Raw genomic sequence first — 16,958 nt, forward strand, 5'->3', positions numbered from 1 at the left:
GGGTTCGCCACCATCCCCTGCCGGAGCCTCGTGGAGCTTTAGGTGTTTTCGCTCAATAAACACTCAACGCCCGGTCTGGGAATCGAAACCTGCGATCCTATGACCGCGAATCCGCTGCCCTAACCACTGGGCCGTTGCGCCTCCACTCAATGATAAGTATAACACATTAGATAAACGTGTAACATCTTGATTAACGCCGCCACTGAATTTAGGACGTTTATGTTACTTATGAGTAATTCTGTATTTTTCAGCTAGTGTATTACATACGAATATACCAGCCTGTGGGTGCAATAAAATGTAGGCTCGCGAATGTTCCCCCTCCTCACCCTATTTAGAAAATCCCCTATTATGAAACTAAGAACTTGCTGCGTCACTAAGCATTCGCTGATAAAACTGGCAATTAATTCATCCATTGTAATATAGGCACAAAACCTGATATTTTGTGGGAAGTAGATTAGTCAAAATACATTGACCCCAGTGCTTAAATGGTACTTTATTTAATCGACTCCGAAAGGATGATATTGGCAAAGTTGACTGCGGAATGAATTGATCTCAGAACGTAATGAGTCGGAGGAAATGCCGCTTAGCATTTTGTCCGAAGCGCTAATGATTCTGCCAGCTCACCGCCTTGATAAAGCGTCAGCAAAAATTAGCAAATAATAAATAAAGTTGTATGATGACCGTAAGACAGGAATTCTAACGTTTTAGTGGAGTACCCAGAAAGCAATTTCCTTTTGCCTCAGCCGAATGCACCCGCCCCAACCTGTCTATTTATCCCACAACATACCAGCCAAATGAAATGTGACAAGTTCGTTACTAAACTAATAAATTTCCTAGGACATGAGGATATAAGGAAAATATATCACTAGCTATTTAGATAATAAATGAAATTTTTACTTAACAAAAACACAAGACACTAACGTATAATTTTTATGCATGTACACATACGCAAGCATTTCTTTCATTTATACTTTGAAAATCTGTTCAACTTATTTAAGCCATTCTACTTCCCAGAAATAATTCAAAAACTGTAAGGGGAGATAATCTACGTTCCCATTAAATGCTAAGATGTGTTGACTACTGCGCCATCTGACGGTCTGTAATAAAACGAATTGTTTGAGTTGAATGTCTTTGGTGTTTCTACCTCTTATGTGCTTCAAGGATTTACTTTTAGGTAATAATAATAATAATCTGTGAGATATTTTGATGTCTCTGTTTACTTTATTAATTACCTCTAATGTATTGCAGCTTATATTTTTAAATTATATTTGTTATATATATGTATATAAATATATATATATATATGTGTGTGTGTGTGTGTATGTATGTTTCTTCTCAAGTTGCATATGGAGGCCTTTAAAAAATGTGTACATTACATCGGATGAATTTATATTAAATGTTCCGATTATTTCAATTACTTTTTGTCCCTTTATTATTAATCTATAAATTTTAAATGTACATTAATTAATTAATCAATATTTTTAGACACATAAAGTTACTTTTCTATGTTAGTTTGATACCTGAAATTACAATGAAAATTATGGTTTTCCCCTAAAATGCATATGGTAGACTATTTGTATAATAATTTTAATAAAACCGCAAACTGCCTTTGTGATTACATGTAAACTTTAGATCAGATAATCTCTTAAATATTGAATCCAAGAATAGTTTTTTTTTTCTTTTCAAGTTAATCCGATGTCTAAACTTATGTTACATTTAATAACAAACATTGATCTTAAGTTATATAATATTTTTAATTATAAAGGAAAGGTGCTTTTTTTCGAGGAGGGCAGTTGCCTATATGAAATAAGACCGTTAAAGGAAATCGAGTATTCAATATGATCCTCTTTAGCGCTGCAGAATTATTTATGTCTACCACATAGAAGTAATATTAAAATAATAATAATTAAAAGGAGAAAAGTATTCGCTCTTAAAGATTTGTTTGTTTTCTAATTGATCAGTATTTATCTTAAATTTGAAATTTGTTTGGTTGTAGTTTATCATTTATAAGTTACTGTAGACATCGTTTTTGTCGCCAGGAAAAAGTGTTTCCGATGTTTTCTTGCTTTCTTTTATTAGATTCTATTTTCAGAAACTAATAAAACAAAGCTGGTTTTTTTTTTTTTTTAAATATTTTTTATACTGCTAACAATTATGTTTTGTTTAGTGAGTACAGATCGGCGGAGGCAGTGGAGAGCCGGGATAAATAAATAAATACTTTACACCTAATTAGCTCAGTATTCAGTTGGAATATTATCGGAATAGATTCTGTCTGGAGTTGGTATATATACGTTTGGCGATCTTTCGAAGTTTGTACGTATAATGCGGTGAACAAAGTGAAAAAAAAAAAAAATCACATCGCTTGAAAGTGAAAGCAAAGCACAAATTGCCATCGTGTCTGTATCTGTGTTGTAGATGGAACTATGTGTGTGTATGTATGAGAATGTTCGTAAAGTTGATTTTATTACACTTTCTTTTCTATCTGTGCAGTGTAAACGTTCTATTGTTAATTTAATTACAATATAATAAATCAACCGTATCGATTGTTGATAAATTTTCCGATTATTAACGATTATTTATCAGTTTCTCTTTATACTTTCAGTGCAGTTTGATTTACCGTTTTCTATGTACAATATTCGAAAGTTCGACGTAAGTTCAATCAACTTATTATACTTGTTTTTGTGAGAGATAACCATTATAGGCGCTCGTTTCTTAACACGTTCCCTTGTTAACAATTTTGACTAAACAGAATCCAACGGAATTTCAACAGGGTTGCTCTTTTCTTAGAGATTCTTGAAAAAAATGAATGATCTTTTACTTGTTTCAGTCATTGGATTGCGGCCATGCTGGGGCACCGCATCCAATGATTTAGTCGAACAACCCAACCCCTTGTACTTATTTTATTTTCTTAAACCTAGTACTCATTCTATCGTTATCTTTTTGCCAAACCGCTAAGTTACGAAGGAGCGGCATACGCAAACCAACACCGGTTTCCAAATGATGGTAGTGTGCGCCCGCACGCTTACCCCCCCCCTCCATCACCACACACACACACACACACACACACACACACACACACAATGGGCTTCTTTTAGTTTCTGTTCACGAAATCCATTCACAAGGCTTCGGTTGACTTGGAGGTATAGCGGAAGACTCAAGACCACTGTATTTAAGCAGTACCAAAGACTCTAGTCCAAGGTTCCTCGCAGTGGGGACTGAACCTGGGATCTTGTGATCAGGAAGCAAACTTCTTACCACACTGCCATACCTGTGCTTAAAAATATATATCTCCTCCATGGCAAGGAATCCTATCCCAATCTCCCAAGGATCGAAGTTGTCTGTAAATGTTTTTAAGGCATCTCTGAAATAACTTGCATACGATCTAAAGAAAACCAGGTTGGGTTTTGTTTTTAATTAAGACTGCTTTTATTAACGCAGGCGGTTGAAAGGTATCCAATCTAAAAGCGACTGTCTCGATGTTTCAGCCCTTATAAAATGAAAGTAAATCAATGAAAGCCACGTTGTATAAAAGTGCCATATTGGTCGTTTATACTCTTTTACTTTTTTACTTGTTTCAGTCATTTGACTGCGGCCATGCTGGAGCACCGCCTTTAGTCGAGAAAATCGACCCCAGGACTTATTCTTTGTAAGCCTAGTACTTATTCTATCGGTCTCTTTTGCCGAACCACTAAGTTACGGGGACGTAAACACACCAGCATCGGTTGTCAAGCGATGTTGGGGGGACAAAGACACGCAAACACATATATATACATATACATATATACGACGGGCTTCTTTCAGTTTCCGTCTACCAAATCCATTCACAAGGCTTTTGTCGGCCCGAGGCTATAGTAGAAGACACTTGCCCAAGGTGCTACGCAGAGGGACTGAACCCGGAACCATGTGGTTCGTAAGCAAGCTACTTACCACATAGCACGGTTGTATCGTTTTACAGCCGGATGCCCCTTCGTTAAGCTTCTTTTTTTTCTCTCACATGTCTCGGAAGTTCGGAGGTACAAAGCAAGCACACGATTTGTTTACAAGGCGGTGAGCTGGCAGAAACGTTAGCACGCCGGGGTGAAATGCTTAGCGGTATTTCGTCTGTCTTTACGTTCTGAGTTCAAATTCCGCTGAGGTCGACTTTGCCTTTCATCCTTTCGGGGGTCGATAAATTAAGTACCAGTTGCGTGCTAGGGTCGATCTAATCGACTGGTCCCCATCCCCCAAAATTTCGTGTCTTATACCTAGAGTAGAAAAGGATTTGTTGACAGGGGATAGAGTAAATGTAAACAAGCGCATGGGTACATGCACATACACACACACACACACACACACACACACACACACACACACATACTCAGTTTGCTTCCCATCCATGTGGCTTTTCGATTCAGTCCCACTCTGTGGCCCTTTTGGCAAGTGTCTTCTACTATAGCCCCAGGCCAAATCATCATCATCATCGTTTAACGTCCAACCCATGCTGGCATGGGTTGGATGGTTTGACTGAGGACTGGCGAACCAGATGGCTGCACCAGGCTCCAATCTGATCTGGCAGAGTTTGTACAGCTGGATGCCCTTCCTAACGCCAACCACTCCGAGAGTGTAGTGGGTGCTTTTATGTGCTACTGGCACGAGGACCAGTCTGGCTGTACTGGTATTGACCACACTCAAATGGTGTTTTTTACGTGCCACCTGCACAGGAGCCAGTCAACGGCCCTGGTAATCATCACGCTCGGATGGTGCTCTTAGCATGGATGCCAGTCATGCGGTGCTGTCATCGAATTTGATTTCGATTTCAGTTGCCTCAACAGGTCTTCGCAAGCAGAGTTTAGAGTCCAATGAAAGAAACGTATGCATAAGTGGGCTGGTTACACCACTGGCTTAAGCCACAGGTTATGGTCGCACTTGGCTTGCCAAACACACACACACACACACATATATGTATATGACAGGCTTTTTTTTCAGTTTTTGTCTACCAAATCCACTCAGAAGGCTTTAGTTGGCCTGAGACAATTGACTGTCCCAAGTTACAGTGTCTGCTTCCATATAGTCTCTACTGCAGAAGGCTCTTCTTAACACTAATCACTTTACAGAAGTAAGCTCATCATTGTTCAACGTCCACTTTCCATGCTGGTATGGGTTGGACGGTTTGACTGGGGGCTGGCAAGCCAGGTGGCTGCATCAGGCTCCAATTTGATCTGGCAATGTTTCTACAAATGGATGCCCTTCCTAACGCCAACCACTCTGAGAGTATAGTAGGTGCTTTTTATGTGCCACCGGCACCGGAGCCGTTTGGTGGTACTAGCTTCGGCCATGTTTGGATGGTGCTTTTTATGTGCCACTGGCTCAGGAGCCAGCCAGCCTGCAGTGGCATTGACGACGCTCGAATAGTGCTTTTTATCTGCCACTGGCACGGGATCAGTCAAGCGGCACTGGCATCGACCACGCTCAAATGGTGCTTTTTGCATGCCACCGGCACATGTACCAATCAGGTAGTATTGTTGTCGGCCACGACAACGACTTGCCTCAACAGGTCTTCGCAAGTGCAGTTTATTGCCCATTGGTTGAAAGGTACTCTTAAATGGGCCGGTTATGCTTGAGACAGCTTTGCTAAGTGTTAAGAGGCTAACGAATGATAGAGGAACTGGTGCAGGTGTCTTGCTGTAGAGGAGGTACATGGTTATTCTGCATTATATAAGGGTGGGGGGGGAGTAACAGGTTTGATGAAGGTAGTGATGAGGTATTACTGCAGGTTGAGTTGGAATGGGGGGGGAGGTAAATTTGGAACAGTGTAAGAGGAGAGTGACAGATGGTTAGAGATGAATGGTGTTGTAGGTAGGGGGAGTTATACAGCACTGGCAACAATCTCGCTCGAATGTTTTTTTCATATATATATATATATATATATATAAATTATAATACAGGGTATCAAGAGATACCACCACGCTGAAAAAATAGCAGTCAAATCCTGACTCTAAAACCACAATAAATGTCCGCATGGCACGATTAGCGAAGACGAAGACCAAATGAACCAGTAAAAATAAGATAATTCCAAATCCTGGATTTCTGGCTTTGCATAAATAATAATGTTCTGCCTTCATCAGTGGAATATACTCTAGTACATAAATACAAATACATGTATATAAACAGTATACTTACATATACGAACGTATACACACATATATATGCACGTATGCACACGACTAGCTTAAATAGCCCGCCTAAACAGCCTTTTGTGCGATCCGGACAGAATATCAGCGCAGTAAATACACTGATAAATATATATATATATATATGTGTGTGTGTATAAAATAGCATCTAGCATAACAAAAGAGAGAAAGAAATTGATCTCAAAGAATAAATATGAATCCTATGAAAAAGTAAATAAATGCTGGCACCACATAAAAGGCATCGAGTACACTCTGTAAATGGATGGCATTAGGAAGGGCATCCAGCCATAGAAACAATTGGAATACGATGCAGCCCTTGGATTCCTCAGATCTTCTTGAACCAACCAGCCAGCCATGCTTTCATGGAACATGGGTATTAAAGGACAGTAGTGATGTCTTCATAGTCCTACATGGTTCCTTTCAAAATCTCCTCTGTTTGTGGATAAGAGAACCCTTATCCAAACATTCTAAATACTATGAACAATGGGGGTAAGTTAGAGACCTAAGTACAAGCTGAACAATTCCTTAGCCTCCTCTCTCTCTTGACTGAGTCGGAATCATCTGACCAAGATGATTTTCAGGGTCAGCAAAAATAAATGGTTGTGACCGATGTATTGCTTGTTGATCCAGTTGATTTGAACTCATTAATTACTAATTTGTGGTTTTATGATAGTCTGAGAAATGAATCTTATGTTTTGTGTTCCAGTGATGATCAGTTGTTTAGTCTCTTGTTCGCTGTAATCAACCGTAATCTTTTCCTTTCTGGTATTTTTTTGCAGTACATTGTCCATGATGTCTTTCCTTTTTAAAGACATTAGAATCTGATTTGAGGGAGATTTGGTTGCTGCTTCTAGCAGGTCATACAACCATGTAAATGCTCCCTCGTTTGCTTGAAGATGAATTAGAAATAGCTATGCCTGCTTCTACATCCTTGTTTCAAATCCCAGTAGAGACAGCTTTGCTTTTCATCCCTTCAACATCAGCAAGTAAGTAATAGTTATGTCCTAAGTTTACTTTATTCAGCACATTGTACTAATCCTGTATATTAAAGTAGTACACAGGCCCATTTCATTTGCCTGTCATAAACTTTTAAAAACTACCTTTCACATTTACACACACACTTACACATAAGACTGTCAGTGGGGAAGGCAAATGGCACTGGTGCACTGAACTGGTAGTGTTCTTGAAAAGAAAAAGACATTGAAACTCTATTATGAAATATTGTAGAGTGAGTAGTAGGTTTGTTAGAGAGTGTGAAGGACCAGCTAGCGCAGTTGATATTTTTTCAGGAAGTAGGTAAAATTGTGAACTGGGGGATGTTGGTGTGGCCTACTATTTCTATCCGCCAATATTACCACAACTGGTGGCAATCTGGCAGAATTGTTAGCAGACCAGGCAAAATGCTTTGTGGCATTTTGCCTGGCTTTATGTTCTGAGTTCAAATTTCACCAGTTTTGCCTTTCATTCCTTTTGGGTCAATAAAACAAGCACCACTGGGGTTCATGTAATCAACTAACCCCGCTGCCTTTGTGCCAAGATTTGAAATTATATTACCACAACTGAACTCCTATTTTGTTTCTTCCTTAATAAAGAGCCTTACCCTGAAACAAATTCTTTTTACCTTTCATTATATTAGAGATAATTTAGAAAATTACTATTTCTAAATCTCACAACCTGAGATATTCAGCAACAGTACTTTGGAGTAAAGATTGTTTGCCAACATAACATGGCAGTCCTGGTTTAGGACAAATGTTGCTGTAATTTTAGCCCCAGGAGACATCGTCTCCAGCTGGCTGTACGACATGATCTGTGTCCTTATATTTTTGAACAAGGGAATCTAGCACCCCCACTCAGCTCAAATTACAGCAACATTCGTCCTAAACCAGGACTGCCATGTTATGTTGGCAAAGAATCTTTACTCCAAAAGTACTGTTGCTGAATATCTCTCATTGTGAGATTTACAAATAGTAATTTTCTAATTTATAGATCAGTGACTAGTTGTCACTTCGAAAACTAAATATTTCGAACAGGAATTTGGCAGCACCACCTCTCTAAAAGGACCAGTTAATGGTTCACTGCCTTTCTGATTGTTATGGTGACAAGACATTGTCTAAGTTAAGGGAACAAATATCATGTATGGTACGTACACCCACACACAAAAGCAATGGTCAGTATATAAAGTACTCAGATTTTATTGTCTGAAATACATTGGAAGCCTGAAGTACTTTCAGGCAAATAGTGTTTGTATATATATACTTGACTAGACAGTAAAGTTCTCCAGGTACATAGTGCTCAGGTTAACTTATGTATCTGTGTCTCCAGAGCCTGGTATAAATTCTTTAAAATAATATTTGTAGCTAGTGGTCTCTCTCTCCTCTCTTTCTTTCTCTCTCCCTCTCTATCTTTCTCTCTCTCTCTCTTTCTCTCCTGCTCTCTATTTCTCTCCCACTCTCTCTTTCTCTCTCTATCTCTGGGTATATATGTATATATATTTATATTTATTGAATATATATAATATATATATTTATATTTATTGAAGCAATGACTTGTGACCAACACCTTTGGCATTATGTCATGCTTGAGAAGAAGATGCATTAAGCCAAGCAAAGTCGCAGTTGTCTCAGATACCAGTGTTGGGCAAATTGGCACCCATGCCGGTGGCACATAAAAACACCCTGGTGTCATGCAAATGGCATGTAAAAGCACCCATTACACTCTTGGAGTGGTTAGCATTTAGGAAGGGCATCCAGCCAAAGAAAACCATGGCAAATCAAACTTGAGTCTGGTGCAGCTTACCAGCCCGGTCAAACCGTCCAACCCATGCCAGCATGGACAATGGACGTTAGATGATGATGATGATGACATGCACACATAGGTACAGGTGTGGTTGTGCATAAGAAGTTTGCTTCCTGTTCACATGGTCTCAACTTCTGTTCCACTGCATGGCCCCTTAGGGCAAATGTCTTCTACTAAAGCACCCAACTAAAATGTAGTTTATGTGAGGGCTTTGGACCCTAATTGCCACAATGCTAGTAACTTAACTGCCATTTATAAACTAGTTTTTGCAACCTGGAATTTTGATTGAAGATTTTTATTTAGATCTTTAAAACAGGAAATTTATATCATAGAACCAGGGTTGATATGAAAAGGGTCAAATTACATTGCTTTCATTTATGGATAAAGTGCCAACACTCTGTATGATGGAAGAGAAAGAAAATAGGAATCATGACATTTGTATATTTATTATGAATATTTTCTTCATTGCAACTTGTAGACAGTGATGTCATTGATGACAGATCTGTAAAGGGACCAGTTTAATGGTTCACTGGCTTTCTGATTGTTATGGTGGCAAGACATTGTCTAAGTTGAGGGAACGAATATTATGTATGGTACACACACACACACACACACACACACACATACAAAAGCAATGGTCAGTATATAAAGTACTCAGATTTTATTGTCTGAAATACATTGGAAGCCTGAAGTACTTTCAGGCAAATAGTGTTTGTATATATATACTTGACCAGACAGTAAAGTTCTCCAGGTACATAGTGCTCAGGTTAACTTATGTATCTGTGTCTCCAGAGCCTGGTATAAATTCTTTAAAATAATATGTGTGGCTAGCGCTCTCTCTCTCTCTCTTTCTCTCTCTCACTCTCTCTCTCTCTCTCTCTCTGTAACCTTGTACCTCCTCTACAGCAAGACACCTGTTTCTGTCTCACTATAACCTTTCATCATCCGACACAAGATCATCTCTTCCAATGCCCCCTCCCCTCTCAAAGAGATTTTTTTTCCCCTCTTGCAAGTACTTGATGACCCTGTCAGTGCAGGTGCCACTTAAAAGCACCCAGTCCACACTGTAAAGTGGTTGGCGTTTGGAACGAAGTCAACCAGCTGTAAAAACCTAGCCAAAACTGACCTCGCTTGTGCTTGTGCCGTGTAAGAAGCACCTAATCCTCTCTGCTGAGGGTTGGCGATTGGAAGGGCATCCAGCTGTAAAAATCCTGCCAAAACAGTCACAGAAGTCTGGTGGAGGCTTCTGCCTGGTCGGCTCTTGTCAAACTGTCCCACCCATGCCAGCATGGAAAGCAGACGTTAAACGATAGTGATGATGATGCTGATAGATGTGTGTGTGTGTGTGTGTATATATATATATATATATATATATATATATATAAAACAGACACACACTGATACCGTCATTTACGACAAGGGTTCCAGTAGATGTGATAAATAGAGCAGCTTACTCATGAAATTAACATGCAAGTGGTTGAGTACTCCGCAGACAAACATTGCCTTAACGTAGTACTCTGAGAGATTCAGTGTGATACAGAATGGGAAAAGGCTGGCCCTTTGAAATACAGGTACGATTCGTTTTTACTAGCTGAGTGGACTGGAGCAACGTGAAATGAAGTAACTTGCTCTATGGGCACAGTGCACTGCTGGGAACCAAACTCCTGACCTTATGATCATGAGAAAACACCTTAACCACTAAGCCATGTACCTAAACACACACACACACATGCATATATGTAAATATTGTTTTGATGTCCACTTTTCAGGTTGAGTTTAGTGAAGCAGGTTTTCTGTGTGCGGATGCTCTTCCTGTCACCAACCCTTACCTGTTACTAAGCAAGGTAATATTTTTCCCATGACCAGAAATGTTTTCACAGAATATTGGAAATAACTGATATTCATTTAGAGCACTAACCCAATGCCAAGACAAGGAAACACACAAACATAGACCCCACGTACATATACAGGGTCTGATGAATAAGTATCTGGAATGCTGCCATAGTAACAAAGCTAAAGTATGCAGACTGAAGCCACTTGGCAAATATTGAGCTTGAACTCTGCTGTGCATGCGCATTAAGTTTTAACGTTCTAGCTCACTTCCACTGTTTACAGCAGTGCTTGGAAGGAACGTGTGTAGCATGCGATTGTCGCACTGACCATAACAGAGAAAGTTGTCATGGCGATACGTGCTCAGAGTCCTGCGCAAAGTTGCAGAAAGTGTATGGAGAGGAGTGTTCAGACTTTTCCAAGATGACCAAAAAAATGCCGATATTGACGAACGTTCTGGGAGACCCGCAATCAACAGAACTGAGAAAAACATTGCAGATTAGTTATGGTTCAGTTCAGTCCATTATCACTGAAGATTTTGGTATGAGATGCGTGTCTGCCAAGTTTGTGCCAAAACTGCTTTCAGCTGAACAAAAAGACACTCAGGTTTCAGTTGCACAAGATCTTGATTATGATGAGAATGATGAAAAATTTTTGAAAACTTGGTGTAGGCCTCTGAACAGGTATCGCCAAGCTTTTGGCAAAATTTGAGGCAGATTCTCTGCTCAACTTTCTCTGTCGTGGTCAATGTGACAATCACATGCTACACATCTTCCTTCCAAGCACTGCTGTAAACAGCGGAAGTGAGCTAGAATGTTAAAACTTAGTGCACATGAACAGCAAAGTTCAAGGGCAATCTGTGCCGAGTGGCTTCAGTCTGCGTGCTTTAACTTTGTTACTATGGCAACAATCCGGATACTTATTGATCAGACCATGTACATTTCCCCTGTATCGATTAGACTATCAGATCTTTTTACACACTGCTGGGCCACAATGCACATCCAATTCTTTTTTTTATTGTGCTCTTCTTTTACACTTTGGCCCAAATTGTTTAAATTGTCTTCCAATTGTGAAGGTCTGAGTGGCTTTTTCCAATTTCATGAGTACCACTTGCCAACTGCACAAGTCCACCTCTTGTCTGTGCAATATGCACAGCCCAACAAAAATTGTACATTCAGTATTTTGTGTGTGTGTGAGTAAATATAAATATATATATATTTGTTTATACACTCAAACATACGTATGTGTGTGTCTGACTACTGAATTTTATAACGATGCTTGTGAATATCTTGTGTTTCTCTTAAATATTTCTTTTTATTTCTCCTTTCAGATTGAGATGTTTTTGTGAGACCTGTTACCATTTCAAGAACACCAGTTATAACTTCCTCTTTTTCGAGAAAGACAAAGGATCCATCAACCCAACAGAGCTTTTTTTTCAATCATTGTGTTATAAAAGACGTGGTTAGGCACAACAAGGGAGATAATACTTCCACTATACAGTAATTCTCTCCCTTGGTTGCCAACCACGGCACTGTTGATGTTGCACTAGCCATGACGATCATGGAAGATCAAATAGAGTTAACTGAGGGGTGTCGCCTCCCCGTACTGCTAAAGAATGGTGAAGGCTGGCATTCGGCGGAGATCCTTAGCAAAAAAGAAGTCGGTGGTAAGCCGCTCTACTATGTGCATTTCGACGATTTTAATAAACGACTTGATGAATGGGTGCCAGAAGAAAGAATGGACTTGACTAAAGTTGAGATGGCTAAAAAAGATTCCAAATCAGCCAAAAAAGATTCTAAAACTGGTGAAGAAAATAGTCGCCCTAGTACTCCAGAGAGAGATGCACTTCCTGTGGTTGCAGCTCAATTAGCAAGTCTACCACCAGTTGCAAGCCCTATACCGCCTGTAGTGTTGCAGACTCCTGCAGGCTCTCCCGATACAGACATTAATATGTCTAATGGCTTTGCTCGACAGAAAGTTCCAGCAAATGGCTCTCTACAGAAACAGAAGTCTACTCCAGGAAGGAAACGGAAATCAACTTTGGAAGAAGAAGCTTGCACCCCTCTGACCCCTCAAACAGAATTACTTCCAGTCACTTCTGAGAGTGGTCAGCCCAAGTTACCACGTCAAACAGGCAGCATGGTGGCCCACCACGATGACTTTATCACTCGCATGAAGAACATTGAAATGATTGAAATCGGCAAGTATCGTATTGAACCTTGGTACTTCTCACCTTACCCTCAGGAACTCACTCAGCTACCCATTGTCTATATCTGTGAGTATTGTCTCAAATATGTGAAAAGCAATAAATGTCTCCAACGACATCTGTCTAAGTGCTTATTGCGACACCCACCTGGCAATGAGATTTATCGCAAGAACCATGTTTCTTTCTTTGAAATTGATGGTCGTAAAAACAAGACTTATGCGCAGCATCTCTGTCTGCTGGCTAAACTGTTCCTCGATCACAAAACTTTATATTACGACACAGATCCATTTTTGTTTTATGTTCTCTGTGAATTGGATTGTCGTGGTTACCATATAGTTGGTTATTTTTCAAAGGAGAAAGAATCTAGCGAAGACTACAACGTTGCTTGCATCCTTACCCTTCCCCCTTACCAAAGAAAGGGATACGGCAAGTTATTAATTGAGTTCAGTTATGAGCTTTCTAAATTTGAAGGCAAGACAGGCTCTCCTGAAAAACCGCTTTCGGATCTGGGTTTACTTTCGTATCGCAGCTACTGGTCACAGACCATTCTCGATATTTTGATAAACTTAAAACCAAATGAAGCGGGTGAACCGCCCAGCATCACCATCAATGAAATCTCTGAGATGACGAGCATCAAAAAGGAAGACGTCATTTCAACACTACAACATCTTAACCTTATAAACTATTACAAAGGACAGTATATCATTACATTATCACATGAACAGCTGGAATCACATTTCCGTGCGATGGAGAAGAGGAAAACCTTTATAGATTCAAAATGTTTGCATTGGCAACCAAAAGACTGGAGTAAACGCGGGAAGTGGTAATTGATTTTCACTTTCTGATCCTCCACCACCCCCAACTTTCTATTGCTCACTGCTCCCATCATTTTCTTTCTTCTGCTCTTAATCTTTTTAGCTATTCACTATAGCATCTACAACATCTTGAAACTGATGTCGGTAGTTTGTGATTAGCTGGCTGTGAGAAAGATAGCTACCTGCTTCAACCACATTTAGCTGTTATTATGTCTGACCTGAAAAATGCCTTTGTATACTTTTGTGCAAAGTGTTAACTAAAACAAAAAAACGTTGAATTTGCTTATTGATACCTATATGCTTGCATGCATGCGTGTATGTATGTATGTTCCTAATAGATGTTTATATTTGTGTATAAATGATAAAAAGTAGAAAACATATGCAGAGAAACACACTGATAATGAGTTTTTTTATTGTTTTATTTGAATCATTCTTTTGTATGTGGATTGGTGAGTCTCTGCGAAGAATTTTTCTTGTTGATGTTTGAATATAATACTTGTGTATGCATAGATTATGTTTATATATGCATGAATTAAAAATGTTTGTGTATGAGTGTAATACATACACATAGACATATATACTGTATTTTGAAATAATAGCATGAAATTCAGTATCAAAAAATTCTTCACAAAGATATATATGTCTAAAATAGTATTGTATTAAAAGCATATATAAACATATGAAACATGACCACTTAAGAATTTGTTAATTAATGCATCTTACAGTCTTTTCACAAAAGTATTGTCATTATAATATCATGTTTCATATATTTTTAATACAATACTATTTTAGACATATATATCTTCGTGAAGAATTTTTCGATACTGAATTTCATGCTATTATTTTTGGTATTGAATTTCATTCTATTTCAAGATACAGAATATATAATCGCTCGTATTAATGTCTAAATAATTTTTTAGTATTAATATATTTGACATTTTATACAAAGCGCACTCATTATGAATTCAGTGTATAATATTCTAACAGAATATATTTAATTAATGATACATATAGACATAGCCGTAGCTGTGTGGTAAGTTAGCTTTCTAACTACATGGTTCTGGGTTCAGTCCCATTGTGTGGCACTTTGAGTAAGTGTCTTCTGCTATAGCCTCAGGCTGACTAAAATCTTGTGACTGGATTCGGTAGATGGAAACTGTAAGAAGCCCATCATATATATGTGTGTGTGTGTGTGTCATTATGTCTGTGTTTGCTCCCCACCATTGGTTGACAATTAGTCTTGGTGTGATTTTGTCCCTGTGACATAGCAGTTTGGTAAAAGAGACTGATAGAATAAGTAGCAGGCTTTAAAAATAATTCAAGTCACTGCTCCAGCATGGCTGCAGTCAAATGATTGAAAAAAAGAAAGAAAAAGACTATATGTTTGTCTGTGTAAATTTAAGAATCAAAGACTAAAGTGACCCCAAATCCAAAGGGGAGTCTGTATGCGTTAAAAATAACTATAGAGCAAATAGTTATAGTTTATTGATTTCTTTTATTGGCAAAAAACTCTGCTTTTGCTAATTTAGCAGCTCGTCAGAAACTACTTCATCTGAGCTGTAATATTAGCAGAGTTTCTTTACTAAAACGTTACATCTTCAAATTATATATCTATGTGTGTATGTGCCTGTATACATTTACATACACATATACACACTGTGTGTGTATGTGTACAACTGTAGATGAGCAATGTCAAACAAATGGTAATTTTCATCAGACATGGTCCGACAGAGCAGTGCATTTATTTTCAGACAGTTTCTTTTTTTTTTTCTAAGAACTCCTCCAATCACAAAAGTAGGATGTGTTCATATTCTAAACTATGGTAAACGACACCAGATTCCATCACTTTGTTCATCTAGAAAAAATAAATTTGTTAATATACCTCTCAGTATATACATCATATTGGTGTGTCTTATTTTTCTTGTGAAATTATTCCAGTTTTTCATGTTATATATCATTTTTATTTACCATTTCCTAAGGATTGAATTTTAGCATCCTCTTACCTGAGGCTGGGTGGAGGTTCATCTCTTCTGTCTGAAAATTTAGGTTATCATTGCTAAATTTGTTTCAGTTCTTTTTTAAGTTTTTTATGTTATTTTTCTTCATGTAATATTTTTTAAATTACCAAAATGTTTTTGTGTGATAATTTCGGATTTTTGAAGTTTAGATAACTGAGGTAAAGTTGAAAATTTAATTTGAAATAAAATTGTATATAAGCGCTGGAGTGGCTGTGTAGTAAGTAGCTTACTTACCAACCACATGGTTCCAGGTTCAGTCCCACTGCGTGGCACCTAGGGCAAGTGTCTTCTGTTATAGCCTTGGGCCGACCAAAGCCTTGTGAGTGAATTTGGTAGACAGAAACTGAAGGAAGCCCATCATATATATGTGTGTTTGTGTGTCTGTGTTTGTCCTGTAGTGTTTATGCCCCCGTAACTTAGTGGTTCAGCAAAAGAGACTTATAGAATAAGTACTAGGATTACAAAGAATAAGTCCTGGGGTTGATTTGCTTGACTAAAGGCGGTGCTCCAGCATGGCCACAGTCAAATGACTGAAACAAGTAAAGGAATAAATTAATTGTTGATTACTTAACAGCTTCCAAATTATCTTGTGGGGATAAATAGTACAGTCAGTACAAGAAGAAGATATTTTTTCTTTTTTCAAGGAATCATGGCACGACGAGGGTTCCAGTTGATTTTATCAACAGAACAGCCTGCTCGTGAAATTAACATGTAAGTGGCTGAGCACTCCACAGACACGTGTACCCTTAACGTAGTTCTCGGGGAGATTCAGCGTGACACAGAGTGTGACAAGGCTGGCCCTTTCAAATACAGGTGCAACAGAAACAGGGAGAAAGTTGTGGTGAAAGAGTACAGCAGGGTTCGCCACCATCCCCTGCCGGAGCCTTGTGGAGCTTTAGGTGTTTTCGTTCACTAAACACTCACAACGCCCGGTCTGGGAATCAAAACCGCGATCCTACAACCACGAGTCTGCTGCCCTAACCACTGGGCCATTACGCCTCCACTTTCAAAGAATACGAAGGCATGCTCTAGAGTAAATGGTAAGCTGGTCTTCTAGCAAGTGATAGATATGTGATTAGGGTCCTGTCAGTGAACCTGTTTCTGTTTTCTCTCAAATTGGTGC

The 16,958-nt window shown here is 38.8% G+C and overlaps 1 protein-coding gene across 3 annotated transcripts; it reads left to right on the plus strand.

The window, feature by feature from the left end:
* Window positions 1–1,063: 1,063 nt before the first annotated feature.
* On the plus strand, window positions 1,064–15,719 carry LOC106879052 (histone acetyltransferase KAT5). 3 transcript variants are annotated; one of them, XM_014928474.2, is made up of 4 exons: window positions 1,064–1,174; window positions 2,603–2,649; window positions 6,950–7,156; window positions 12,127–15,719. In XM_014928474.2, exon 4 carries the CDS (start codon window positions 12,348–12,350, stop codon window positions 13,827–13,829), a length of 1,482 nt encoding a protein of 493 aa, XP_014783960.1. In that variant the 5' UTR covers window positions 1,064–1,174; window positions 2,603–2,649; window positions 6,950–7,156; window positions 12,127–12,347; the 3' UTR covers window positions 13,830–15,719. The 3 variants fall into 3 exon arrangements, with proteins under 3 accessions (XP_014783960.1, XP_014783961.1, XP_014783962.1); XM_014928475.2 differs by lacking the exon at window positions 6,950–7,156; XM_014928476.2 differs by lacking the exons at window positions 1,064–1,174; window positions 2,603–2,649; window positions 6,950–7,156 and adding an exon at window positions 10,726–10,810.
* Window positions 15,720–16,958: the final 1,239 nt, after the last annotated feature.

The sequence above is a fragment of the Octopus bimaculoides genome, chromosome 5 (genome assembly GCF_001194135.2).
Source record: "Octopus bimaculoides isolate UCB-OBI-ISO-001 chromosome 5, ASM119413v2, whole genome shotgun sequence".
In the NCBI taxonomy this organism is placed as follows: domain Eukaryota; kingdom Metazoa; phylum Mollusca; class Cephalopoda; order Octopoda; family Octopodidae; genus Octopus; species Octopus bimaculoides.

Bases quoted from the DNA above. Each gene is read 5' to 3' on its own strand.
- LOC106879052 (XM_014928474.2), top strand. From the start codon at position 12,348: ATGACGATCATGGAAGATCAAATAGAGTTAACTGAGGGGTGTCGCCTC.